This window comes from the organism of the source record quoted next, unplaced genomic scaffold (genome assembly GCF_019419815.1).
Source record: "Pyrus x bretschneideri cultivar Hongxiangsu unplaced genomic scaffold, Pyrus_bretschneideri_v1 Contig13, whole genome shotgun sequence".
Taxonomy (NCBI): domain Eukaryota; kingdom Viridiplantae; phylum Streptophyta; class Magnoliopsida; order Rosales; family Rosaceae; genus Pyrus; species Pyrus x bretschneideri.
The window spans coordinates 6,521,589-6,549,487 of record NW_025999424.1 but is presented as its reverse complement, the minus strand read 5'-3'; the positions used below and the strand labels follow the sequence as shown (position 1 = coordinate 6,549,487).

At 37.0% G+C, this 27,899-nt stretch overlaps 4 protein-coding genes across 6 annotated transcripts; all 4 read right to left on the bottom strand.

Moving 5' to 3' along the window:
- Nucleotides 1-78: 78 nt before the first annotated feature.
- Nucleotides 79-4,091, bottom strand: LOC125474903 (probable beta-1,3-galactosyltransferase 2). Of its 3 annotated transcripts, XM_048579148.1 has the most exons (12): nucleotides 3,584-4,091; nucleotides 3,059-3,155; nucleotides 2,857-2,930; nucleotides 2,556-2,764; nucleotides 2,408-2,457; nucleotides 2,337-2,365; nucleotides 1,732-1,804; nucleotides 1,498-1,618; nucleotides 1,127-1,214; nucleotides 900-1,025; nucleotides 699-808; nucleotides 79-584 (listed from the first exon to the last, which is right to left on the bottom strand). In XM_048579148.1, exons 1-12 carry the CDS (start codon nucleotides 3,694-3,696, stop codon nucleotides 433-435), a joined length of 1,242 nt encoding a protein of 413 aa, XP_048435105.1. In that variant the 5' UTR covers nucleotides 3,697-4,091; the 3' UTR covers nucleotides 79-432. The 3 variants fall into 3 exon arrangements, with proteins under 3 accessions (XP_048435105.1, XP_048435103.1, XP_048435104.1); XM_048579146.1 differs by lacking the exon at nucleotides 2,337-2,365 and having other exon boundaries at nucleotides 2,394-2,457; nucleotides 3,584-4,088; XM_048579147.1 differs by lacking the exon at nucleotides 2,337-2,365 and having other exon boundaries at nucleotides 2,394-2,457; nucleotides 2,857-2,921; nucleotides 3,584-4,088.
- Nucleotides 4,092-14,533: 10,442 nt separating this feature from the next.
- On the bottom strand, nucleotides 14,534-16,106 carry LOC103944622 (signal recognition particle 54 kDa protein 3-like). Its single transcript, XM_009355095.3, is given in 3 exon segments — nucleotides 14,534-15,351; nucleotides 15,354-15,638; nucleotides 15,641-16,106. Coding segments are annotated over 3 exon segments (1,455 nt in total). The 5' UTR covers nucleotides 16,032-16,106; the 3' UTR covers nucleotides 14,534-14,572.
- A 1,630-nt stretch (nucleotides 16,107-17,736) lies between these two features.
- Nucleotides 17,737-23,609, bottom strand: LOC125474902 (NEDD8-activating enzyme E1 regulatory subunit AXR1-like). Its single transcript, XM_048579145.1, has 15 exons — nucleotides 23,447-23,609; nucleotides 23,094-23,266; nucleotides 22,818-22,981; nucleotides 22,260-22,370; nucleotides 21,800-21,879; nucleotides 21,408-21,558; nucleotides 21,213-21,306; nucleotides 20,579-20,667; nucleotides 19,937-20,010; nucleotides 19,672-19,834; nucleotides 19,097-19,182; nucleotides 18,563-18,646; nucleotides 18,299-18,479; nucleotides 18,092-18,208; nucleotides 17,737-18,001 (listed from the first exon to the last, which is right to left on the bottom strand). The coding sequence occupies exons 1-14, from the start codon at nucleotides 23,482-23,484 to the stop codon at nucleotides 18,125-18,127; spliced, it is 1,572 nt and encodes a 523-aa protein (XP_048435102.1). The 5' UTR covers nucleotides 23,485-23,609; the 3' UTR covers nucleotides 17,737-18,001; nucleotides 18,092-18,124.
- A 2,011-nt stretch (nucleotides 23,610-25,620) lies between these two features.
- Nucleotides 25,621-26,227, bottom strand: LOC125474708. Its single transcript, XM_048578686.1, has one exon. The coding sequence runs from the start codon at nucleotides 26,143-26,145 to the stop codon at nucleotides 25,762-25,764; it is 384 nt and encodes a 127-aa protein (XP_048434643.1). The 5' UTR covers nucleotides 26,146-26,227; the 3' UTR covers nucleotides 25,621-25,761.
- Between the last annotated feature and the right edge of the window lie 1,672 nt (nucleotides 26,228-27,899).

Below are 27,899 nucleotides of genomic sequence, written 5' to 3'. Positions count from 1 at the left end.
ACATCAATTCAAAATAATATGTATGTTCATATTCATATACCAAGGGAAACAAGACTGCACAAGAAAGGCTGTAAAAGCTCCCAGAAAGATATGCATATTTATTGTTGCATTTGTTACCGTAGAAGAACTGTAACTTACAGGTTGGCTCTTCAAGCCTCTCAAAGAATCGTATGGGTTGGAGCCCCCTCTATTTTCAATTTAGCAGCTGCTTCATTGTGGCCGATATCCTCTATTAAAATGGAGTTGATCCACACAGCAACCTCTCTCTCTCTCTCTCTCTCTCTCTCTCTCTCTCTAAATATTTTTTGATGTTGTAATTCTCTATATTTCAGTACAGAAGAAGGAAAATGAACAAAGAATAAAAGACTAGCACACCTGCCTTTATACTGCAGCTCGAAAAGTCTTCCCGAGGTTGGAAGAGGTTCGAGCTACCTATTTGAAAGTAGCACTCCACAAGGCGTTTTCGCCTTCCCCACACCGGCGGTGGACTTCCTTGATTCTCTCGGCTGACTTACAAATCCCACTACAGGTCCAATCAAATGAAGCAACACAGATGTTGCCTGCCTGAGCCTTCCACTCACAATCTGCAGCAAACAAGTCTCCATTAGAACTTAAATAACTCTACAATGAACGAGCATGCGCTCTTATTTTTACACTCAAAATAACTAATTTTGACTGAGTACAACAGTACAACTTACCGGGTGGGGTGCCGCAACATAGTCTCCGGTCATCAATATGCTCCACATCGAGTCCAATAAACCAAGCTCCCAGTGAGACATCCTCATTAGCGTACTTGTGTAGGACATGCCTGACATATGCATACAAATGAGCATCCCAAGTGCATAATGTTTTAAACAGAACATGTATTTCAATATCCATCCTTAAGGTGGGAAACTTACTGGTTTATTGATATATACGTAGCCAAATCTTTTGATATAGCATACAGCTGTCCTGTAGCATGACGGAAGTACTTGTTTCCTGGTTCACCAAATTTCCAATACTCGGGTTCATGGTATCTCACTCCCCTGTACGATCAAATAGTCAAGAACACATTGTCAGTTACTTTCTAAAAAATCATCTGAGCCCCAAAGGAAAAGATAAAGAACAATTATAAGCACTGGCTTACTTTTGTGCTAGAACAGGACCAGATTTCATGCATCCAATGTAGAGGTGCTGTTTCTTTCGGTGTCTGACTAGTGTTTCTCCTAGTGTCGCTGCAGAAAATTGAATAGAGATGGGCACAGTGAGATGAATAAATTGCTCTACCAGTCTAGGTACACCCAAGTTGGCCATCCAGTAAGATCTTGTAAGCTTAAAACGACCCAAGAGTTTTCACAAAGGGTGAAGAGCCTACGTAGTTTGAAATAGACTACCGATTTGGTAGTATCCATATGTTTCTCAAATGGAAAAGAAACCTAATTCTTTCACTTTTTATGTCATCATGGACAATGGTATGTACGAAAAATGTTTATCATTGTAAAAGAAGTTTTAAATTACCAATATTTACGTGGACATCATCATCAACTTTGACATAAAAATCTGCATCCCACGTAGCAACAGCAGTAGCAAAATATATCTTTGTCTTGGCCGACAATTCGAGGTACCCTTCAACATGGTCCTGCGAAAGAGGCATAGAGATGAACATGTTACGTTCAAGACTCAAGTGAGCTGCAAGCATACATGTGGAACGAAGAGGGGAATAACAACAGAAGAACGACTAAAGGACATTACCAGCCTCAGGATATCACCATGCTTTCTGCCCTCTGCTTCAACAGCTCTGTCTAGAATACCTCCTGACGTGGCACTAGACAAGGAACGGTAAAAACTTGTAAATTCAATTATCCCAATAATCTCAAGATATAGCAATTTTAAGTTGAACCTAGTAAGGCATCTAGATTATGGAGGCTTGAAAGTTCTTTTACCCGGAGAGAAAGAAATAGAAAACGTACTGCTGCTTCGAACATGTACAACGGACAAACACTGAGTTTTAGACTCTAAGAAGATTTTGTTTTGTGATTACATGGATACCTTTCAATTACCAACACTACAGCATTTCATGCTTTTTATGAAATAAGGGTGTTCAATGACACGGAGTTGTGATAGATTGTAAACGGGGGAATTATAGTCTTGGCTTCCATCAGCTATAACTGAATGGGAACCAATGCATTCATGCATAGGTATTCGATAGACTGCAGCCTGGCAGATCAATGACTTAAACTACATCTGCGATGAATTCTATTTTAGCAGACCACAAAAGGTAATATATCGCATGCAAAGAATGCATAGGAGCCCTCCTACTTAAGATTAACTAGCAAGAACAAAGATTAAACAGTCACCTATGACCAATGACAAAGCGAATGATTAACTAGCAAGAACAAAGATTAAACAGTCACCTATGACCAATGACAAAGCGAATGATAATACCCTTCTCTTCCTCCAGCCTCTTTCGTTTCTCGCCTATAATTCATGTTTTGCATAAGCAAAAGTAATCAGACAACAGATGTAAACAAATCCAATAGAAAACAACAATGGAATTAGGGAATCCGTTTATGTACCTTGTGGCATCCACGTAGCACGAACTGAATCTCTTCTTTTCCGGCTGCTAAAAGCAGTGTTAATTCCAACAACCATCAGATACCTTCTCTTCCCAGTTGAATCAGTCTTCGAGTCTCCTGATAATGGAGAGCCACTACGTATTGACTCCTGTGTTGCCCTTGCTGCAGCTAATTCCATCTCTAAATTTGAAATAGTCTTATCTAACGTCCTATTTCAGCACACGATCGAAAACTTAGAAATTAAGTTAATTAACCAAAATCGTGAAACATTATGTTCTTGTACGAGAGAGCAGTAACGTACTGTATAGCATTATGAGTCTTATAAACCTCCCCAAAGATGTCCTTATTTTCGCGCTTTACCTCCTTCTGATTCAACTAAAAGCACCAAATCAGATTAACATAGAAGAAAACTTCAGATGATGAACATGATATACAAATTTTAAAACATTAGTGAATAATGAGTCTTGTGATGATACGAAATTAAGTTAGAGATAAGACATTACCGATTTCGGATTGCAACCCTCGGAAACTAAATTTAATGTTTCTTCTTCCATAGCTGTTCTCCTTGTGATACCTTTACTTTCTGGAATAGTCCACATTCTGCAACCAGCACATAAATTTTCATCAAAATCTCATGACATGTCAACAACCAAATTTTCATCCTGAAACTAAATAAAATGTCTCCTAAGAAATTCATGCATGTTTAATCAAATTCAGAAAATAATTAACCATAAAAAAAGATTGAAAATTCAGAATCATCCAGCTAATTAGAACAAAAAAAGATCACAAGTTTATCAATATTCAAATCCAACAACCAAAACCAATAACGACCAGTGTTCATAGATCTAAAAATAGAAAGTTAATAAATAAACACTTTCCAATTGAGTAGCCATTTTAGGAAACTGGCTCGAACCCATTACAGAAGCAAGTATAAATAACCGATTGGTTCAAAACCCAGAAGCAGATAATTTTGAACAATTCGAAAAAAGTGGTGGTAAAATATTAAAATTGTTCAAAAGCAATAGTACCTATTGGTGAAGAACATTCCAGCACAGAAGCAGCTTAAACAAAGAAAAAGGGTCCATTTCTGAGAAATAAAACTTCTAGAAGCAGATGGGTCTCCTCTGCTTCTCCAAGACATCTTCTTCTTCTCCCCCAATTCTCTTCTGCTTCCAAAACAATCAGCTTTTTGAAGCAAAACCCATGAAAGAATGTGGAAGAAGAAGAAGAAGAAGACGAAACAGCACCGTTTTGAAAGTGAGAGAGAATCAGAACAGAACTGAGTGCTTTCTTTTAACTTGTCATTTGTTTTGTTCCTTCCTTAATGCCTTCGCTCTCCTCTCCTCTCTCTCTCTCTCTCTCTCTAATTTCTCTCTCTAGAAACTCTACTTTGCAGGCAAGGGACGTTGAACGTTAGTGAGAGATGACTCACTAACTGCTGTTGAACTTAAAGCTAAATTACCAAACGGTACCTCCCAGTTTCTGAAATCACATTATTGCCCTTGAACATTTCTTTTTCTTGTCTCTCCCAATATTTTTGAGTTCACTTTCTGCTTCCTACAACACATATATATTGGGTGGGAGTAGGACCATGCAGACAGTCGACATGTTCTCATCACTCGTATTCACATGGAGAAAATGTGGTTTATGGTTCACACCTCACATTGTGAGATGCGTATGAAGGTTTCTTTTGAATTAGATTGAGAGTCTTTTTCTATAAGCTTTATAAGGATATGCAATCGTAGCCAAGTAATGAATGATGTTTTTATGGACATATTATTAATCTACGAGATATTCATAGTTCAAGTAGTTAAGAGTATTCACTTTCGCATTTCAGATCTTAGATTTGATTTTCTTGTCTCACTTAAATCTTGCTACACCATTTGGGTGCAGTGTTCGAATCATAGATGGATAACTATATACTTCACATAATTTAAGGTAATGTTGACAAATACATAAAGAAATTGGGTGATCATTGGAATCCATCTCTTTCCTTAAGACTTGCAACTCGCAATTGCACGTTGACCTTTCCTAAAATGCAAGTATTCTTCCATCCATTTTTGACCACATAATAATGTTAGTTGAGTTTAATAATGCACATAGGATCATTACGAAGGCTTAAAATAAGTAATTTTAAACCCCCACTTGAGGTGCTCATAAATCGTTAATTACCACGTTTGAACAACTAATAATGCACAATATATGATAATGTTAGTAATGCATTCGACAAGTTTGGAGAGTTTGTTACACAAATGATTCCGTTTAGGGTTTTATCATGACTTTCTAATATCACAAGAAGAACTTTTACCTCATGAAATTCAACTAAAAGGTTAAAACCATTGCATCTAATGTTATTTGGGTTTTTTTTAAGGAAAGGGCATGATTAAACGTGTTATACTAAATATGTTTTGAAATTGGCTTTAAGGAAGGACCAAAATTTAGGCTTAGTAAATAATTACTCTTAATTAATCCACCCAATTGTACACTTTTTAACTCTCTCAACGCATGTGATCTTGAATAAGAAATGGGGGCCTATAACAGGGAAATTTTATTTGAACTCATATAACTTTTTTCTACACTCAACTTATTCTTTAAACCCTTATTATTTTTAATTAAACAATTAATATCTCTTTAAACCCAAAATTATTACCTAAATTATCCTCCCAAACCCAATTAAAAATGTAAATTTATCTTTACACGTATTTAGAAAATAAAATCCAAAATTAAATAATTTGGTGAAGTTTCTACTTGTTTATGAATCTTCCATATACCTAACACTTTTCAATTTCTTGTTTTCTTGATATTCATGTACCCGTGATTTTATTTGCATATAAAAATAATAGATTTTCTTGAGCAGAAGAAGATGCTTGGTTGTGTATTCAAAGAAACTAGAATCAGAAAGAAAAAAAGCTCAAAATCTCTAATCTCTTTCTTCCCCGTGTCTCTCTCTTTCAACTCACTTCCCTCTTTCCTTCTTTCAAAATCAACTTTTTTTAGGCTTCTATGCTTGCTAATTGTGCAGCCTATTTCTATGCTGCTGGAGTATCCTATCTGGATTTGTTCTCTACTCAGTTCTATAGTTGTGATTGGTTTTTGCCGTTTGAGAAATGGATCATGAGGAGGAAGTGTTGGATGGACTGAGTATCACCTTGGAGGATAGTCTCGATCTTGAGGAAAGATTTATAAGGCTAAGAATAACATATACGCAATCACGGTAGGAGAAGAAGCTGTGGCCAGGAAGCTTCTGGAAGGAAATCCCAAATACTCATCTTCTAAACTCTAAAAAATTGAAATCAAACGATTTTTTTTTTTTTTTCAAAAATTGATTTATACCTTAGTTGAAGTATTCAAAACTTCAAAATCACCATCTATCGATAAAAAAATAAAAATAAATAAAAAGCTTGTGTTTCTCTACAAGAGCTATTAGGGTGTTAGTCGGATGAACGTAAATAAACAAGGAGTGATGATAGATTTAATTATAGGGTGTGATAAATTTAAGTTTTATTATTAATTTTATATTGTATTTGATGGTAATTATACAATATGATAAAAAAAAAAAAGACAATTAACATTTAAAATTTAAGTTGGGTGCAGAAAAATGTTAGGTGGGTTCAAATAAAATTTCCCTAACATATATATTATATAATTCTAAACTCATAGTTTTTTGAAATTGGATATTGTTGGATCGAGTATTGCACGAAATTATTTCATCGGGGAAAGATTAGCCGACGTAACAACAGTTTAGCCAAGAGAAAGGAAAAAAAATAGTCTCGATAGTCATTTTTTCTTGTAGTTTCAACTTATTACACGCCTAATTAAGCTAACGACTAATTCATTATGTAAAACAAAAATAAACAAAATTTAGTATAATAAGAATAAGCTGATATTTCTAGTATTATTGAACTATATGATTAGGATTGAACCTAGTAAAACTAATAAGTTATCGTACCATTCCGATTAAGCACATTGCAAATCACAAGCATTTGTTAATTCTCATATTTAATTAACAGAAAAATATTTAAAATTTATTGGTAAAGTGAGGAAAAAGAAAAGAGGAAAGACTTTCAAATCGAAGAATTTGAATTTGGAGGGACATTTGAAAAAGAACAACAAAATATTAACTCTAATCGTGGTTCATGAATCATGAACTGAGATTTGTGAGGGCTTTTATTTTATAATCATCATACGAAAACAATAAAATAATGGGGGGAATGAGGCACTTAAAGATTATGAGAATCTCTTAAGCTGATGATAAGAACCTGGTTTGTACACAAAAAGAGAAGCCAAAGGCAACAAGTTAGTAATTTTGAAAGCGCTTTCAAACGAAGATTAGGTTGAAAAAGTAGCACGTATACGTGATCAGATCTAAACATTTGTTTGGTGACACGATATGATTAATAGGACCTTAACGTTGTCTATTAATTATATGACATGTGGTGCTCCAACTCAAGTGGAAACTGCAAAAGTCTGCATGGGACTAGGGCCACGTGTCACGTGGATTATTGAGTATTTCCACGTTACAGAGGGCTGGACATCCTATCTGCTTCTTTCAGGAGAGCAAATTAATTAGCTGGGTTTCAATTTGATTAATGTGTTGGGATAATGGTTCTTGGATTTACCCTTTATATCTGAACAACACCCAATTGATTTTTAGGAACTTAATGAAAAACTTTCGGTATTGTTCATTTTAACAAAAAAATCATATTTTTATACTAAAAAGTGAATCATGGTACTATTCACTTTACTTTTAATTTTATCTTATATTTAAAATTCAAAGTTTTCAAACATTTTCATTAGTTTTTCTTTACATTTTTATTACTGGAAACTCAGAGTTAAGATTCAGTTTAGTTGGCAGTCTCGATATTGGTCGGTTTGGACCAAATAATAAGCTCATCGGAACTCAAACTTAATAAGTTTAGTTTTTTTCCTTTTTTTTATAGTGAAAGAGAAGAGTTTGAAACTGTTACGATAATTCGAAATAGAGAATTTTCAAATCCAAAATACATGATTAAAACTTAATAAGTTTAGCTTAATTAAACTTGAAGTTCTAAAAATACTCAAGTACTACTTCCATAAACAGTGAATCCATCATGCTAATAAGCCATCCCTACTAATACAGTGAAGTTTTATTTTTCTCTTTAAGAAAGGACAAAAGAGCGCCAATTTTTTCTTCTTGTTTGTAACAATTATGACATTTTGAATTGAAGCTAAAGTTAAACATTCTTTTCTTTGGGTGAACAATTAATTAAGAGCAAAATCCAAACATAACAAGAATGCACTAATTTGAACTTGCAGAACTTTTTTATTTTCTAAAGTAGTCCGCCATCAAGAGATTCACAATTGTGATCGTCTACTTCATGATTATAACCAAACTTAATCAAATAATCAGCTGTAAAATTAGTTTCTTAATAAGTATGTTTTATGAGTGAAACATTTCCTTCAACGAAACGTAATTTTATTGATTGAATTATTTTTCAACTATTTTAAAAGTGTGATGAATGTGTTCCAATAGAAAATGGTGAGTTGTTGATCACTTTGTGGGGGATCCAGTTTTTTTTTTCTTTATCATTTTCTGTTTGGAAGTATTTAAGAGAGAAAAAATGGTGATGCTATGTAACAGTAACAGTGCATATGTGTAAGATTCATCTTGACTTATTATGATAATCGAATTACTTGAAAGTCGGGTCACTTGATCTAAAATTCATTTGACTCTCATAGTGATTTATATTGATTGACAAGAATCATAGAACCAAGATACATTAGTTGACTATTTGGTACCCTAATTAAGTAAGACATATTGTACATGCCTTAGTGGAACAATATTTATGTTAAATGGTGATTTTGTGTATCTCTCTATTAACTATAATATGCGGTTTTAAAGGAACCCTAAATACCATATTAAGGATGTCCCTGCTCTAAAAAAAGTTTCATTCTAAGCAAACCCTACTCCTTGCTAGAACACTTCCGTTTGAAGAGAGTAGAAGACAACCTTGTGAACTCAAAGCCATCATGCCTCCCATCGGTGCTGGTTAGTATCAGTCTTCCTTCTTCCTATTGTGATGCATATTGAACTGTGATTGTAGAGCCATGTTGTTAAGATATTAAGTTATTTACAATATGGACCAATTATTCATGCACAAACATTATCAAGGGACAAGAAAAAGTGTTTCGAAACACGTAACATGCAAAGCCAATCACTCTTTTAAGATCTTTCCATTGGCAATTGCAACCAAAGTTATATATCGTATTAGAGAAAAGGTGCAAGCAACACGCATATTGTATTGTCTAGAAAACATGTACTATTGTTTGAATTTTTTATTTAAATAACGATGTTATCTATACTAAGGAGGTGGAGGAGTAGGCTAAGCCTCATAATAGACTAACAACAATTGGTTCAAATTCGTCTTTAGCGATAATCAAATCTAAGATTATTATGGATTTTTTTTACATTTAATTTGATTTGTTTCTACTTTTTAGGTAAAGTTCTAATTTTCATATTATTCATACAATTGTAAGTGTGGTATAAAACATACATTAGAGTGATCAATTTTAATGAATAATTTTAGATTCTCCCCACAGTTATAACTTTTGTCTAACAAATAAATGAACTAATCATGTATAAAAAATTGCAAAATTAAGAAAGAAAAGAGAAAGAAAATAAGGTGCGATGTTGAGATCGGTTGGGGGATATGTTTGCTTGGAAAAGGATTCCCCGTCGCTTTACAGCACCACAACTTCATGCAGTTCATATTCTCTCTAACTCTAAGCAACCGCCATTTCACGGGACTGGTTGGTGCAGCTGCAGGTGCATCCCATTTATCCAAGCCAACAGAACTACACAAGTCTTTCTCATGAAGCCAAGGGGTATTTCTGTACCATGAAAATTATACTTTCTGCCATTTTTGCCAATTTGCAAGGGAAGCTATAGCATCATTTTTATATACGTTCTCTAGCTATATCATTATGGGATGACCTTTTTTTAGAACAAGTGAAGGTACTTTGTTGCTTATGATAAGAGTATGATTGCCATTGTCTACGGCTTTAAGCAAAATCTTAACTTTTACAACAAATTAGAGAAATCAGATTTTGTTTACCACCTCAAAAGATATGAAAATCCTACATACATAAGGGGAAAAGGTTCGTCATTCCAAGATGCAAATTGTTAGTTTGATTTAATTTGTCAGCTTTATATACATCATATATAGGTCGCCTATTTGTATGTAATATGTGGTATGCGCACGATGGAGGGTGCAAGTTCGATATAGATTGTTGACATTTTTTTTAGCAACTTCAGCTAGCTTTCAAAGTCATTATCATATGTCTAACATGGTATTTCGATCTGGTTGAGTTTGTGTGAGGAATGATACAAGTTTAATATATTTTCTATTATCGTAAGTTTTTAGAGTCATTGTTTAACATGGTATTTCTCCCTGATCTGATTGGAAATGCGCACAAAAAATGATGTAATACACAAGATTCAATCCAAATTTCTTTTATTCCATCATCTCTAACCCTAATTGTTGATTTTTTCACATTTTCTAGCATACCATAAAATTTAAAAATAAATCATTTGCTAGTGCCATACAAATTTTAGAATTGTAAAGGAACTTCCGTTTTCATAATAGAAATGCTTATATTAGTCACTCACTCACGTATGATTGACTTCTAACTACAAATGCATGTGAGTTTTATTATAGAGTTCATATACATTAACAATCAGAAATTATTCATACGCCTACACTCACTAAGGTCTTTAGTTCGAGAAGTTTCCACACTCCTGCAAAACAATTAAATAATAATAGAATATTACCCCCAAAAAGAAAACCAAAGATTGTGCAATTTTAGTAGTTGTGCTGTCATTATTAAACACAACAATGTTAGCTGAAATGTAGTTGTTAAACCATACTACCATACTACAAATCATAATCCGAGTTGCCACACTCTCTCTCTCTCACACACACATGAAGGCGGCAGGCCCATGAAGGCAGGTATGTCCCACAGATATAAAACTGGGCCTCCTTAATGGCAGCATTTATGCGCCATCTAGAGTAGGCCACCATCTTCCATCCACTGCTTTATGTCTGCAGGCCCATACACACGTGCCATCTGCAATTCCCTTTATTCCCTCCCATCCATTGTTTACTTTAAGCTTCTTTTTTTATTATTATTATTTTTTTGTTGTTGAACTCTAGCTTCTGGTTTTGGTATCTTTAAGAATTTGAATTTCAAAATAATGTAAAAAAAGTGAAAAAAAAGAAACATAATGTCAAGTGATATTTGGAAGGCAAGAGTGCACAAGGCGAATAATTCTATTTTTTGTTTTTTTATTTTGAATAAATGAAATTATTTATACTAAATAGTGGAGTAATGTACTAAACTTTACAATGAACTAGCAATAATGTGGTTCAAATTTGCTTTTGACGAAAATCAAATATAAAACCTCTCATTTATAAGTGAAAAATATAACACATAATCGTAGTACTAAATGACATACTTCTCTATGTGACATCCCACATCACCCAGGGGAGTGATCCTTAAATGTATATTCCCATCCTTACCTAGCACGAGGCCTTTTGGGAGCTCACTGGCTTCGGGTTCCATCGGAACTCCGAAGTTAAGCGAGAAGGGGCTAGAGCAATCCCATGATGGGTGACTGGGAAGTTGCTCGTGAGTTCCCAAAAACAAAACCGTGAGGGAATGGTAAGCCCAAAGCGGACAATATCGTGCTACGGTGGTGGAGCGGGCCCGGGAAGTGGTGCGCCCCGGGCCGGGATGTGACAATTTGGTATCAGAGCCTAACCCTGGTCGCGTGTGTGCCGACGAGGACGTCGGGCCCCCAAGGGGGGTGGATTGTGACATCCCACATCACCCAGGGGAGTGATCCTTAAATGTATATTCTCATCCTTACCTAGCACGAGGCCTTTTGGGAGCTCACTGGCTTCGGGTTCCATCGGAACTCCGAAGTTAAGCGAGAAGGGGCTAGAGCAATCCCATGATGGGTGACCCACTGGGAAGTTGCTCGTGAGTTCCCAAAAACAAAACCGTGAGGGAATGGTAAGCCCAAAACGGACAATATCGTGCTACGGTGGTGGAGCGGGCCCGGAAAATGGTGCGCCCCAGGCCGGGATGTGACACTCTATGTCATAAATTATAACATGGGTCGACGACTCAGTTGATATCTCACTCAGAAAATTTTATTTTGTAAGAAGCAGAGAAGGACAAAGAATAGGGCCAAGCTTGCCATTCATTTCGATGTCATTGTCAAGAGATGGCATCAATCAACTCATGGACTCTTAAGTCTTCACCCACTTATTCCCACACGAAACCAAAACAATATCATCATGTTGTTTAATTCCCAATCCATTTTTTCTTTTATTGTTATTTCATGGAATGGAAGCAAATTATTTATAAGCTGTTGGGCCACTGAAAGCGCCCCGCTGAGTTTTCAAAAAAAAAAAAAAAAAGCGCCGCTGTAGCAGATTGTTGCGTCTTTTCCACTATTAAAATAAGATGATGTTATCCTCACACTTATTTTTACCTCTCACATACTTCTCTTAATTTTCGACTGTCGAATCAAATGAATTGAAAAAAATAAAAAAACAAAGTAACAAGAGTGTGTCAGAGGTAAAACAAATGTGTGAATAGCACTACTCTTAAAATAGTGAAATTTGAGTTCATGGATGATATTTTGCTTTGTTTTCCTTAATTGTGTATTTTATACAATTGACATCTATATGTGTATGTAAACAATTTAATATATAATTTAAAAAGAAAAAGCAAATTGCCGCAGTCGTGAGGTGTGCAAGCTAACCTTAGAAGGTTGCGTAAGAAAGTTGTCTATATATGAGTCTTAACACTGTAAGATCTGCAACATGAGAGCCTTTTCTGACGAAAATTTTTAGTGTGTCGAGAATACAGTTTATATATACAAGTATCATAATACAAGTAGTTAAAAATCTTTTTTTCATATAAGTAAACACTTGTATTATGACACGGTATAAAGATCATATTCTAGACACATTAAAAAATCTTTTTTAGTCATGTACCCACACTATAAATAGCACAACCATAAATGATCCTCTCAAACTCATTTAACACTTGTTAGAAACTATATATCATTGCATTGAAAATCAGTAACGTTGTGGACTTGTAGTTACCAACGTATTATCTGCACTAAAAAAAATAATTGTAGACTTGTAGGTCTCACTTTGCCAGCTCGAAGGGATTTTTAAAATTTCATTTTAAAAAGTAATTCTCTTCAAATTGTGATAGCGCTAAACGAATATTCTATCAATCTGTCTACCATTGGGCATATAATTGAGGATTCGAAGGCTCTAATTGCCTCTGTCACTGTACCCCGGACCCGATGTCTGATCTTTTATTGGAAGAAGCTTTGATGTTACGTGTCCTGTAATTCCCTTTTGGAAAAATGAAATGCTGTCGCTATTTTCTCAAAAATTTCTAATCCTCCGTACGGCCCAATGGACCATTGTCGGATGCAATGAAGCCCGAGGCACAAGGCGAAAAGTATTACTCAAAAGTGCCGCCAAATTATTGTATTGATCACAATGGTATTGACTTATTGTATTGATTTTAAGTAAAACTAATGAAAATAGTTTGAAATTTTTAGTTTTAACGATAAAGACAAAATAAAGGGTAAAGTAAATAGTACTATAATTAATTTTTTACGTAAAAATATGATTTTTTGTTAAAGTAAAAAGTACCTACCGTGAGCTTTTCGTTAAAGCACCCTTGATTTTAAGTTGGTTTTGACATCAAATGTTTTACTACTGTTGGTGTGTGATTTTAATATCAGTGGTTTGTAGTATTGTTAGTTTGTTAGTTTAGGATCTTATGTGTGTGCGCGTTTAATTTATTCGCTTTGCAGATAGCAATGAAGTATTATGGAGGGAGGCAAATATCTGAGGAAGATTTGGAAGGGGCATTGCTGGTTGGCATGAGTCCCAACGAGAGAAGACGTTTTGAGAAGAAAAAAGGAGTTTCTTTAATGCATTCTAAGGGGAGTATTCAACCAGATGCGGAGCAGGAGAAAAATACAGTTACCATGTCCACATCTGCCATTGTGAACGCATCGGAAGCTGACACTCTACGTGATTCATGCACCGCTGAAGCAGAAACATTTACCGGAACAGAAAATGGAGATACTTTCATGGTGAAGGATGGTGATTTGGGGACTGAAGAAGAAGCTTTTGCCGTTGTTGAGAAGAACATGAACTCGGACATTAGTGGAGTTGCCGATAGTCATTTTGTATCTGTTGTAAATGCTGGTGATGATGGTGGTGGTGGTGGTGATGGGGGAGTAGAGATACACCGAATGGATCAGTTACATTTGGTCATGCCGCAGATGTGGCAACTTCCGAACGTAAACATAGATCAGAAATGTCACTTTGGCAAGCAAGTTGTGGATCATCTGCTAAAGGAATATGGCGAAGATGGTATTTCTCAATTTACCAAAGGTGGAGACAAGTGATCATTGAATCTGTTCATCCTCGTTTTTTTTTAACCTGCCGGCTGGGATATAACGCCCAGGCACATTTCTTGTAGTGCTAATTATATCACATATGGAAGTTAATGCTGCTTTGGATACATGTCGTGGCACCATCACATCGTCATCGTCATCTCTCCCTCCGCTTTTTGTCTATGCTTGACGCGATTTATTTTATAATTACGTTTAGCTGCTGAAATTTTGTTCCTTTGTGCAAGGGGTTGATAACGGGCACTGTTTTTTCCAGTGCTAGGAGGGACTTCGGCAAATTTAGCGTCTACAATCCTGTCAAGAAGGCTTCATCTGCTGAATGTTTATGATCAATACCAATAGACCGTAGGACTAATAAGTGGCTTGTAACTTATTAATCAGTGGGAATATGTAAACTTAAATGAAACAACATCCAAATAAACATGGAGAAAGGCACAAAAGATAATTAGTTATTAGTCTAATTAATCAAAAGCCACAACACCACAAAAATCCACTTCATTTTTTAACAAAACAATACTAGTTACAGCCTCCCCAGATTCATCAAGCTTCTCAAACCACCCATGCCCCCAATCTGGTTGAGCAGCTGCGGATTACTACTCATATTCCGGGTTAACGCACACATGTCTCCGCCGTTCAAACTCCGAAGCAGCGCTTTCCTCTTGCTAAAATTCTTGCTAGCAGCTTTGCACACTTCAATCAGCTCTTCTACTTGTCTAACTTGATGACCAGAACCTTGTGCTATCCGTTTTATCTGCAACTCGCTTATCTTGAGGTTCGGGCTATCCAACTCTTGAGCTGTCATCGAATCCATCATGACCAAGAACCGCTTCATCTGTTTCTGACTTTCCTGATCGTCACTAATTCCTGCAGGAAATAACCGGCTCGTACATTCTGCGGGCAGCATCGAAGCGAGCTGGCTAGGTGTGCCGACGTTTAGCATGGTCTGAAACCACACTTGCATAGTCCTTATTGTAAATCCGCCCTGTAAAATCTTTTCTGTTATCTCTGCGCATTGATCCATTGGAACAGCTTCGCTAATCTTGTTCACAAGTCCAGACAAGTCCCCCATGCCTAACAGACGCCGGACAAAGGGTTTCACATCGAAGGCTTCCAACTGATCCATATGCTCTCCCGTTCCAATAAATATGACAGGACTCTTTGTTGCTGCAACAGCGCTAAGAGCGCCGCCACCCTTTGCGTGTCCATCCATTTTTGTAACAATGACAGCTCCAACCGCAACGCTTTGCTTAAACGCTTGCGCTTGATGAAAAGCAGACTGACCAATACTCGCATCCATACAAACACAACAAGTTCCGGACAAATTGCTTCGGAAAGTTGACGCATCTCTTCAAAAAGAGCAGCTTCTTGCTTGTGCCTCCCACTAGTATCCACAATTACGAGATCAAAATTATTGTTCTGATCGTTTTTTAACCTTTCCACACCTTCAACAGCGATCTTTACAGGGTCCGCCTCTGTGTAACTTCCATAAAACGGTACCTTAGCCTTGGCAGCGTTTTGCTTCAGCTGATCGAAAGCGCCAGCTCTGAATGTGTCCGCACACACTAAGGCGCGTTTGCAACCTTTGTTCTTATGATAATACGCGTATTTTGTACACGTTGTGGTTTTCCAGACCCTTGTAAACCAACAAACATGACAACTTGACTCGGTTTCTTCCCCTTTTTGGGTACAAGCTGATCGTGTTTCCCTGCTGGATCTTGCGGCATTTGGCAGAGTTGATCGAACACTGCTTGCTGAATGATCTTGCGTTTGTTGTGACCGGCAGCGAGATCGGACAGATTGACAGTCTTTTTAATGTTGATCTGCATGTCGCGAACAAGGTTGAATTGGACGTCGGATTGGAGCAGAGCGCGGCTGATTTCGTTGAGGCAGTCGTTCAGGACCTTCTCGTCGACCACCGTCGCCTTGATCATCTGCTGGAGGGCACGGGTTATGCGCCCTCCTAATTCCGCCAACACCATTGTTGGTTGTGTGATTGATCGGTTTGGCTTGGTTGTGAGTTTTGGTTGGGTTTGGCTAAAAGTTGAAGGTCAAGATAGCTTAGAGTTCAAGTTTTCCATGAGTTTGTGTTGTCTTTTGAGAGTTCTATTTATAGTTTTGAGTTTCTTGGTCTTCAAGTAATCTCCTTTCCTATCCTTGTTGAGAGAGATACTCTCATGTCACTAATTCACCATGCTAGATAGGATGTCAAGAGTTTGAACTTTAATTTGTTTCCTTCTCCTAACTGTAAATTATTTCGATCAATTTTAAACCTAATCCATGTGCAGGCACACAGAATATTTTTCAATTTGTATTTGTTCTTGGGTCGGGTGCAAGCGCATATACAATGCCTGATTATACATAATTAGTAATTATAAATTGAAAACGCGGGTAGATGTTAGAATCCAAACCCAAAAGATAAACAACCTCAATTAAAATATCAGATGAGGTACCATGAAGAATAAAAAAGAAATATGCTGATAAAAAGAACAAATGATACACTATTTCTTTTACGTGGTAAAATCCTACACATAATAGAGAAAATTCATTGGTACACAGTCAGTTAAAGAATTCACTAGGAAATAAGGTGTAGACATCAAAATTTTGGTGAAGTAAATGTTCACCAACACGTTAAAGTTTCGACATATAAGGGTTTATGTGGTATGCACCATGTATCTCGCAAATTGTACACAGGACACATGACTCATCAAAATCAGACAAGTCATCAAGAGGGACATATGATGACATTTCACAGGAAAAAAAAAAAGAAGAATGAATAATTTTTCAATTAGTTTTAATTTATATCAGCCAAATTAATTTATTTGAATTAATTAGTGGAGTCAAATTACGAACCAAGATACAAATCAAGTCTTGGTTTTTTTGTAGGCAAAGCTTGGAGACTCTATAAATAGGAAGGCTCCAAGACCAAGACAAGGAATATAGTCCAGAAAATCATTCATACTCAGACGCCGAAGCTTTAAAGCTCTCAAACCCCAAATTCCCAAACACTTAAAAGATTCAGAAAACTCTGCATTTTTCATCATTCTTGAGAAAAATCAACAAACATCACTACACGTTCCGATTTTTCCATTGCCGAGAGCTAAAACCTCGCGCCATTCGTTGATCAAATTATCGCGACCCTTAAATCAACAACACATACACTCTTTGACAAGACACAGAAAGACAAATACTTACTACACTCGAAGTTCTCTCCTGTACTTTTGTTCTTGTAGCACACTATCTTTCCTTTGCTTTGTTTTCGATGAACACAACGCACTTTGCTGGTCCTCCTCACGAGCAAAGAGATCGCACACAGCTTTGTCACACAGATGAATGATAGGATATGATGGAATCATATGCAAGGTATGAAGTGCACGTCTTCAATACTTGGACCTAGAAACTAGGACACACCTAAAATCTATATCATGTACGATCTAAAAAATCAGCCAACTAAAAAGCTTGCGCTTTCACAAATACAATGTATAAATAAACAGATTTAAAATATATATATTTTTTATTGTATTTACTTGATAAGTATAGAGAAATAATTATCCATGCAAATTGATAAGCCACATAAAACTTAAACGACTTTCGATTTCAGTGAATTTTTGCAACATTAATCTTTTGATGATTACCTAAAAAATGTAAGTGAGCCCAAACAAGTGGTTAACGCTGTACAAGGGCATGTATACTTAATAAGAAATCCATTTCATAACAAATTGGAAGTCAAATGTTATATATATTGTATCACTCTCTCCATCTCTCACTCTCTTATATCTTCTCTCTTTGCCAGACTGACATATCCAGGATAATGGAATGAGAAACAAAACTACAAAAATCATGTTTCACTGCAAACTGCCCAATCTCAACTGCAGAAACAAAGCCTCCGATCAATAGCACGTAAGATCGCTGTGACCTCAAACTTTCTCCCACTCCAATCGTAAAAGGTTATCTGCAAATGAAAACCAAAACTTAGTATAGCTCAATGTAACAGAAGTTGCAAGTGCTACATACCGGATATTTACCAGACGTGAAAACATACCATCATTTTATATCATTTCAGGCTTTAGAGCCGCTACAGAGACAACAATTGAGACTTATGATCAATGCCGTTGAAGACAAAAGTTCCGGAAAGGGGCACAAACTGTCTTGTTATAAGCTGTAACAGTGTCAGAACAGTAAATGTCACTTTAAGTAGCTATATGATATCACTAATCTCTACATACAAAGCAGAGCTAGAAACACAAACCTTAATCACTTCCTGAGATGCAATTCCTCCAATGAAAGCAGCAACTGCATGGAGCTCGGCAGCACCAAATCGACACATCTCATTGATTAGGTCCTCGTTTAATGTAACGCTATTGCAGCCCACATCACTAAGCAGGCCAACCGCTATAGTCTTCAATCGAGATATGTCCTCATCCATTAAACTATGGGAAAAAGGAACATGCATAATCAGTACAATATTATAAATTTGTACCGTAATATAGTCATAAACAGTATTAGGTGTTACCCATCAAATTGCCCAGGAAAACTGTTGTAATTGGCGGCAAACCGGTCGACAGCTCTAAGCAAAACATAAAATCCAGCAGCTACACTGTCATGGAAATCAAATGAAATAGTGAACTTTGAGCAAGACAAATCCACAGTTATATGTAATGTATATTCCTTTCTTATTTTGGGTTGGGGGATAAATACTTTAGTTCATTTGCTCTATTTTTTCAGGAAGGGGTTGAATTCCGCCAAAACTTCCATTAGTTTGCCTCAAGTAAAATTTAAGAAAATATATTTGGTGGGAGAAAAACAACATTATCTAATCCTTTAAATAAATAAAATAAAACAAATCTATCAAGAAAACACATGACAATTCCCCTTCTACTCTGACAAGTAGAAACGTTTTAAATAGATAAGAGTGGTACTATACAATATGTAAAAGGATTCTGGAATCTTTATTGCTCAGATCTTCAAGAATATATCATCCCACAAAAGAAATAATAATTCTACAAACAAGATAACAAAAATCCAACGTAACAAAATCATAATGTACCTGTGATCCTCATCTGTTAGAAGCTTCTGCAACTCTAGTGCGGTTGGAGAATTGAACTCATCTTCGACTTGGCGATACCTGCAAACCTACAAAGCAAAGATTAGTGTTCAACTGAAGTCCGCTAGGCAAACATCAAGAAGCGTAAGTAAAATGTTTCTGAAAGACTACGACATCAATCCCTAATATGCACACTGCATTCCTAGCTAAAATTCTGCAGGAAAGATGCCTCAGATCTAAGCTCCAACTGTTTTGCAAACCTTACGGTCCAAATTGTATCCACAAATGAGGAAAAGTCATCACAAGACTCTATTTCATCACTAGATAACTACTAAATATCCTAAAAATAGTAGCAATCAAATAAATTATAAAGAGTAAGTCTATGGAGTACAGAATCAATTGGATTCCTTACCACAAAAAGAAGTTATAAAATGGTGAAAACTTATTAAAAATAAGGTAGGTGAAATTAGAATCTTATGAACATGTTTGGATCCACATTTACAATTAAAAGAATACTAGCAGGACTGGTGAAGCAATATATGTCAGTCACACAATAAAGTGGAACTCGACACACTTACTTTGAGTTTTCTTGCATTCTTGCAGAAACTTTTTATTGTTGTCTTTGAGATGCTGTTTGGATCCCTACCAATTTTTTTCAGAATAGTCCTAACCCCTTGCTCAATAACAAGATAATCAGCCTCCGCCTTGGCTTGGTAGAGTTTCTGCAAAGATATATAGTGCCTACAAGAGAGTACAAAGAACTCTTGCATCAACAATTATTTTTTTTAAAACACAAAAACAGAGAGAAAGAAGAAAGGCTAGATTATAAGATCGGTCACTAACTCTGTCGAAGATGTCATATCTGGTATTGATCCTTCAAGAGGTGCCTCGCCACCACCTTCATTTTCTATGAACTCCTGCAAAGTGAAGATTTCTGATTATGCTAGTCAAGAAATTGACAATGGTATGGATCTATTGGACAAGCTAATTATAAGCATGTGATTTTGTCAATCAAAAATATTGGTCAGCTACTTACTTATCCATTGTAAGTGGCTGAAATCTCTAAATTCAAGGAAGACAAACTCAGCATGAGAACTCTGAACACATATTCTCTTTGATCATGTTGGGTATTTCACATAAAATCCCCCAAATCTAGCATAAACACGTAGGAATGGGGCTCAAAGCTATGTGTTCAAAATATGCATGAATGGTGGTCAACTGCCTAAACATTACGCTAATTACCACTAAACAATTTTGAAAATCAGAGTTTCAGTCTTGAAACTTATAGGCCGATCGGTTGTTTTCCAGAGAAAAACAGAGGGCCTGGAAGCCAAATCAGGAAAAGAGGAATCTATTTGAAACCATAAAAATGATGTGCAATATGGTGATAATCACTTTATTCTGAGCACCTCAGTTTAACACAAAAAACATTAAGCATGCTATATCCAGTTCTCATGGAAAAAACAAACAAACAGACAAACAAACCTTCAACGCTGCCACCATCACCCAAAAATCAGATGAACTGGAATCAACTTCCACACAGCTATCTCCAATTACCCGTTGCAAGTCTGAACCTAAGAGATAAAATGAGAAGAAAAACAGAATTAACCACTTGTAAAGTCAGACTGATATTCAACCACCAATAATCAAGGCTGAAATGCTGTATGATCATAACCTCCAAATAAGTATACGGCAACACCCAACAAAGATGTATAAGTCTTCCATCAGCTATGGATGATGCCATTTATCTTTGCTTTCCAGATTAATTATATTATGTGAATGACAGGGGAAAGATGGATACACTCTGTTCGTCCGAAACAATGCAAGCAACAATGCCAATTCAACCCCAACTCCATTGGAGTGAGAGTAGGATATAATAATCACCAAGCGTGCCTGCCACACTGTCATCCATGCAAGTACTCTAAGTCTCTAACCAAGCTCAACTTGCAGCTCAGGATTACCAAAAATATTAAAATATTTCATTAACATGAATAATCAGTCAGACTGCAAAACATAGGTGATGATTATTTTGCCGTTCTTGGAAATTTAACAAGACAACATCATCTTCTGAAATAATATACTGGGAAACTACAACCAAACTTAAAAATGATACACTTACTAATTCCTCGTGGAGCAAAGACTTTGAAGGAGGCCTCAACGGCTTCTTTATAGTTATCTTCATCTAGTGCAGTCATCCTAGCTTTAATAAGCTCCTAAGTAATCCAAGATAAATGGGAAATAAATAAACATATTTAGTAGAAAGCAATTGAAAGAAGAAAAACAAACATAAAATGTATAAATCAAGCAGGTAAACCTTGAACTCTTTTCTCTCTTCCCTAGTTGATGGAAGTTTACCATCATGATTTTTGGCCCACTCCTCTGCCATCTTGACAAGAATGAGGACATATGGCATGTGTTTGTGAGCAACAGGATCCGACACATCTAAATCAATGTTTTCTGCATACCTACAATAGATGATAGAATCCATTCAGAATCTTGAAAACCAAACACACGGTGTATATTATTGAACCATTGATTCATTAGGCAACACACACATATAGGTTAAGAAATCAGAATACCAGTCATTAGTGGCGAAGGGCAATTAGCATAAAATAAAATCCGCATGCAAATACTTAGTTGTCAGAAATCCAAATAAGTAACTCTGAAAATGTCTCAGATGAAAACACGAAAAGCAGAATTTCATACCTTTTCAGCTCAGGCCATGGATTATTTAAACGAAGGTCATCCAGAAAATGTTCAGGCTTTGACTCGATCACAGTATGTTCCTGCCCAAAAAAAACATAGAGAAAATGGAGAACCTATTCAGATTCAAAGAAAAATATTATAACGATAGCTCTGTGAGATCCATTTTTGAACCTTTCCATCTAGATAATTGTAAGTTTGGATAACAAACCATATCCATATAAGCAATTTGAAGCACGTTCTGTTTTCTTATGATGTAGCCAATCAGAGAAAGACGAAGACCTATCATCAGTACACTATCAATCTTCAAACTAGGCCACGGCTGTAGAGTAACATCATATCTCATCCCTCACAATTTCCATTACTCTCACCAATTGGAGATAAAAATTCAAATGCTTAAATTCAGGAATATTAATACCAAGACAGAGACAACAATTTCATCAAAAACTCAAAACTGCATTACCTTCAAACTGATACGGACAAGCCCAGTGAGGCCATAAGAGCGAGCAAAGATCAGAATCACATTTGCCTCCCTGCAGATTCTATCAAGCTTTACCATTGAACGTTCCCCTAGCTAATAGTTAAAATTAGAAAATCAGGGATATTACAATTAACAAGAGTGACAATAGAAATCGAAAAATACAAGTAATCGCAACAGAATCTAATGACCTAGATTCTCAATACAGTCCGTCAAAGCTATTGCATACCGAGGACAAATACTTGTAACTTCACAAAGTCAGGTAAACTTAACATCCACCATCCAAATAGCCACTAAAATTAAGCATAAAACTAAACTAGGCAAGTTTTATAACAAACAAGGAAACAAAGAAATGCTGAGTATAAGGCATGTACATAATCAAATTCTATTTACGAATGTACCGATATCACATGCTCACTATAAAAAAATAAAAAATAAAAAAACATCGTAATGAGAATGCAGGAATGTAAGGAGAAAACTTGGTAATGAAGTTGTCATGTAAAAATATGTAAGCATACTTTGGCTATTAGTAGAGCCCCATACCTGAGTAGCTACAACCAAGGTAAACTGAGAAAAGAATGATGGGTTGGTCTCAATCAAAACCTCCGGATACTCTTCGATAAACTTCGCCTTAACGGAATCATTCAGCTCCTGAAGAAACTGGCAAACGCATTTCGCTTTCGATTTCCCAACGCTCGATTCATCAACTACCAAAAACCCAACCACCAAAGCGCATAAAACACTCAAAAAACAGTAATCACACGTGAAAACAACAAATTCAAAACATACCCATTTGACCAACACAAAAGTTAAACATACCCATGAAGTTATTTCCGAGGTCACCCAATTCGACTTTAGATCCATCGATGACGGTGATGCTTCCAACCCCGCCAAGAACAAGGTTCTTCAAGGTTTCGGAGCCGGTGGGGCCGCAATTCAGTAGGCATATGCTGGCCTTCTCTAGGGCTGCCTGCCCCTGCTCGCCCCAGATTCTGCAATTTCAAATGGGTGTAAACAAACAGAGGATTAGATTTTAAGCGAAAAGGATTGAACGAGCTAAACCATTTCGAAAAGGATTGAACGAGTTGAGAGTGGCGTCTGGAGAATTTGGGCGATGGTGGAGGACAAACGGGGAATAGGAGAGACGAGAGAGAGAGAGAGAGAGAGAGTACCTGAGCTGGCGATCGTATTTGGCTTTGGGTTCGGCCATTGATGTTTTTTTTTTTTTTTTTTTTTTTTTTTTGCTTTGTGAGTCTGCGATTCCAGAAAGAACTCTTAAATCGCTTGGTAGTTACGCAGAGCTTCACACAGTGGTGCCGGAAGGGATATTAACATAGTACATTGTCTTTTCGCTTTTCAATTATCTTCTTATTTTTCCTTTTTTACAAAAATGAAATTTGTTATAGAAGTCTCACGAACTCCATTAAAATCCATGTTCTCTCAAAATTCATAAAATTATTCTTTGAAATCTTATTTGAATACACCCTTTAGTGTTGGGAGTGAAACGAAATTATCAAGTTGTAAAATTTATGGAAGAATGATGCGTTTCGTTAATGGAAATGGTTTCTATACACTTCTTTCATTTGCATTCTAGCATTTGAATATGATAAATAAAAACAAAATTAAACATGAGTGCGTAGAGTGTGAAATGAGTGTGGAAACCGTTTTACTTTATTAAAACTCATCCGATAGGGTTTACGGGGAGGCCTCCATCTCCTCACTCAATGCCTTGGTTCAAGTCACTTCCAATGCGTTTAATGGTGCTAAACCTATTATCGTCTGAACAAAGGTTGTTTACCTGTTTGGCCCAGCTCATGAAGCATGCTCCTTCAATGATTCAATATTGGGAAATAGTTGACTCATGCAGGGGCATATTGGGAAATAATTCACTCGTGCAGGGGCACAATTGCCCCCGCACAAGTGAGCGTGTTATGCATCCATTGATGGGGAGCCCTTGCTCCGGCAGTTTAACCAGCCTATTTTCTCAGCCTATGTATGATCTGCTCTTCAATAGTAAAAATAGTTCAGTTATCCCGGACAACTCCTTGAAAGGATACAAACTTACGTGCGCATGTTCCAAACCAATGATACTGAGATAGAACATGGAATCAAAACTGATCACTGTCACAAGGATAAGCAAGAATAGCAGCAGTTACTTGCAGTTGCATGAACAAGAACACTCTGGTAAAACGGAGCTACTACCGAAGACTCATACATCCGATACCAAGCAAGAAATTCTATCATGTCAGAAGTTAAAAAACGGAACTAATTTAAATGAGCAGTTAAAAAGTCACCGATGTATAAGAGTTAACGACAAAGCCCTCTTTCTTTCTCAGCAGATTCAGCACTACCTATTGGGAATGCTACAATAACTCGACTTAAGGCGTGAACAAGATGCACAACAAGTCAACAATTACAATGTAGAACTAAGCCATAAACGCATAATGAGTTCCGAACATCAAACAGTTAAAGCATTTCCGTTGTGGCACCAAAATCAGAAACCAAATAACTACATTCTTGCATCTTTGAGTTGAATGACCGCTATTAAAAAGTTCGTAGATTTAATGAGTCAATACAAGTATTGTTTTATCTAAAGAAGACAAACTATCTAAGTTAATGATACATTCAGAAATTAACTACAACTGCAAGCCTGCAACACTTAATAAGCAAAGCAGAACATAGCCTATTCACTACAAGACTTGTATCAATTGCACAGACAACAAAACATGAGCCACTACCAAAGATGCAAACCACAACGCCAAGTAGAAACATGGATTCTTGTAAGTAACCGTCCATCATAGCAAAGAAGCCGTCTTTCCTTATCAGCACTACCGGGTCAGATTTGTCTTGAGACCATACCCCATCCAAGGAAAACAAGTCCCATAATTCACACGCAATAACTCTATTTACGGCGCAAATAAGATGTCCAATTACGCGGCCAAATACCACAATTCAGGTAATTTCAGCACAACATTACAATATGAACCCATCACAATTTAATGGAAACCCTGAATGAGTGCAAAAACATCAAACAGTTCAAGCGCGTCTCATGGAATACAACCATACCAAAGAAGCCGTCTTTCTTTATCACTACTACCGATTTAGATTTGTCCCAAAATGAAAACCCATCTACGGAAAACAGGACACATAATTCACACACAATAACTCAATTTGCAGCGCATATAAGATGAGCAATGAAGCACCCAAACACCGCAATTCGGGTAACTTCAGCAACATTATGAACCCATCACAATTGAATGACAACCCCCAATGAATGCAAAACATCAAACAGTTAAAGCGCATCCCAATTCAATACCCAAATCATAAATCAACCCAAAAATTGCTCTGTTACGAAACTTTTCAGTAAATTTTATTAATAATCTCAGCTGTATCTTAAGCAATTCTCCACCAAGGTACTACCACAAACTACAAATTAAAAAACCTAATCTACAACAAGGGTTCAACAGAACATTCTACAATTTCCAATTCAATGTGCAGCAAGAATGTCCGTACTAAACAGATCGATTATCGGATCTGGCGAGTCGTGAACCGGGCTCGAGGGGCTGAGGAACATAACGGACTTGGTGGCCGCGAGCTTCTTCCTCTGGGGGCATCTGGGGCCGAAGATCCGACCCGAGAAGCAAGGAAATCCCTCCATCGCGTTGACCATGGGAAGACCTGCGTCGGACACCGGAGACAACGGCGGCGATACACGGACCTGAGAGAGCCAATTGAGCTGGTGCGATCTGGCCCTGCTGATTCGGGAGTCTCGGATTTGAGCGAGCGCGCCGGGCTTTAGGTATTTGAGAAATGGCTCGGGCGACCGGTTGGGGGAGGACCGGCGGTGAAGGGATCTAGATCGGCGGTTCATGGCTGGGAGAGGGAGAGGGGGAGAGAGAGAGAGAGAGGAAGGGAGGGAGAAATTGGGGGGGGGGGGGAATTGGTGGTGGTTTGTAGAGAGAGAGAGAGAGAGAGAGAGAGAGAGAGAGAGGGAGAGATGGAGAGGGTTAGGCTTTGTGGGGGTTTTAAGGTTTGGGGGAGGGAGGAGAGAGAGGCGGGAAGAAGTGGAGGGAGAGGTGGCTGCCAGCGTTTCAAAACCAAGGAGTTGAGGCGCGGAAACCTCCAATACTGAATAGAAATAGTAGGGTTTTTTTTTTTTTTTTTTTTTTTTTTTGGAGCGTCGTGGTGGTGTGGTCCGGTTATGGGCAATATGGCTGAGCCTGCGTTGGCTGGTGGGTGCTCGTTGTCGACATGTTGTGAAAGACTGCGAAAGAAACCAAATGGTTGGAATTGGTTTCTTTTTTAATTTGATAAATGAAAACGTACCGTGCGATACAAGTAATAGAATTGACTATTACGTTGTTGAATAAGTCAAGGAAAGAGTCTGGAACGAAAATGGTAAATTAGCGCAAAGACGTTTGTATTTTAAGCTTGATATGTTGCTTTGGTCAATATGGAAATGATCTTACCCTTCTTCGTCTCATTTGGTTTGCAAAAGAATGGGCTCATTGATTTCATTTCATACAAATGATTCAGAAGAAAAGGATAAGAAAGATGGAAAGATGAGAGTGAAGGTTAGGGCATGCAGAAAATGGATGAGAACAACAACACAAAATAACCTAATGCAAACGAAGATAAAAACCCAAATCATAGGTTGCAAAAGCACAACCTAGAAGGGCAAAAATGTCTGTTTCCTATAGCACAGATGGAAAAAAAGGGCAACAACAAGTGGATGGGAGGGCATTTTAGGGAGTTCACTGCTGGTGAACAGGAAATTTTGTTTGGGTTTTAGTATAGATGAGTTCATCGTTGGTGAACAGGAAACTTTTGTTTGGGTTTTAGTAAAGAGATATATATATATATTCACACATACATACACACACATATATATATAATATAATGTGTGTTGTTCGGAAATAAGAAGTCTAAATTAAACTTTTATTATGTTGTAAACTTGCAATACGCAATAGTATTGATTTTATTTATGAAACGAGTAGAATGTACCTTTTATATCATTAACAAATGACAAATATCAATATTTGTTAGAGATGTGCTATAGTTTAAATTGTTACCGTTATGTCATGGGTCAATTGCTATATACCTTAATTTTATAAACGACCGTTCCTTTGTGGATGTGATGACATACTAAAATTGTCATGGTATTCCCTTTTTTTATTTCTTTTGGACAATTTGAGGGGACAATACGTGAAGAGTCATAAGAGCTCTTGTATAAAAGCATTGTATTTGCCAATATGGGGCAATATACTTGTTGACCTTAAAAACTACCAAGCCTACATGGTGCGCAGGTCAAGTAATTAATAAGATAACTACATCCTTCGATTCTATGCAGGGCATGCCAACTCATCGGCCGAGTTCAACCGAGGAGTAAAATATGTTGATGTGGCGTTGGACGCGTTGCTGACTTCTTGATCTTGCGACTGCAGCCGAGGAAGGAACACGTCTCGGCCTTCGGGTTCTAGAGCCTGAAGACAAGGTTGCTAGTTCTGCGAAGTTTAATATCAAATTCGGCTTTCAATGTGCCAAATGTAGTAACCTAGTAACACCTCACTTCGCCGATAAGGCTGATGAGATGACCTTTAACAACAAGGACTCGAAAATCCTTGT

What these genes read in the sequence shown, in the direction of transcription:
- LOC125474903 (XM_048579148.1), bottom strand. Translation starts at nt 3,696, where the DNA reads ATGTCTTGGAGAAGCAGAGGAGACCCATCTGCTTCTAGAAGTTTTATT. An exon ending in CGCTTTGTCATTGGTCATAG is followed by an intron (nt 1,805 to 2,336) that starts GTGACTGTTTAA and finishes TTCCTTGTCTAG; the next exon opens with TGCCACGTCAGGAGGTATTC. An exon ending in ACGTATATATCAATAAACCA is followed by an intron (nt 809 to 899) that starts GTAAGTTTCCCA and finishes TGCATATGTCAG; the next exon opens with GCATGTCCTACACAAGTACG.
- LOC125474902 (XM_048579145.1), bottom strand. Translation starts at nt 23,484, where the DNA reads ATGGCCGAACCCAAAGCCAAATACGATCGCCAGCTCAG. An exon ending in TTTCCTGGGCAATTTGATGG is followed by an intron (nt 18,480 to 18,562) that starts GTAACACCTAAT and finishes TTTTTCCCATAG; the next exon opens with TTTAATGGATGAGGACATAT. An exon ending in CATCTCAGGAAGTGATTAAG is followed by an intron (nt 18,209 to 18,298) that starts GTTTGTGTTTCT and finishes ACACTGTTACAG; the next exon opens with CTTATAACAAGACAGTTTGT.
- LOC125474708 (XM_048578686.1), bottom strand. Translation starts at nt 26,145, where the DNA reads ATGAACCGCCGATCTAGATCCCTTCACCGCCGGTCCTCCCCCAACCGG.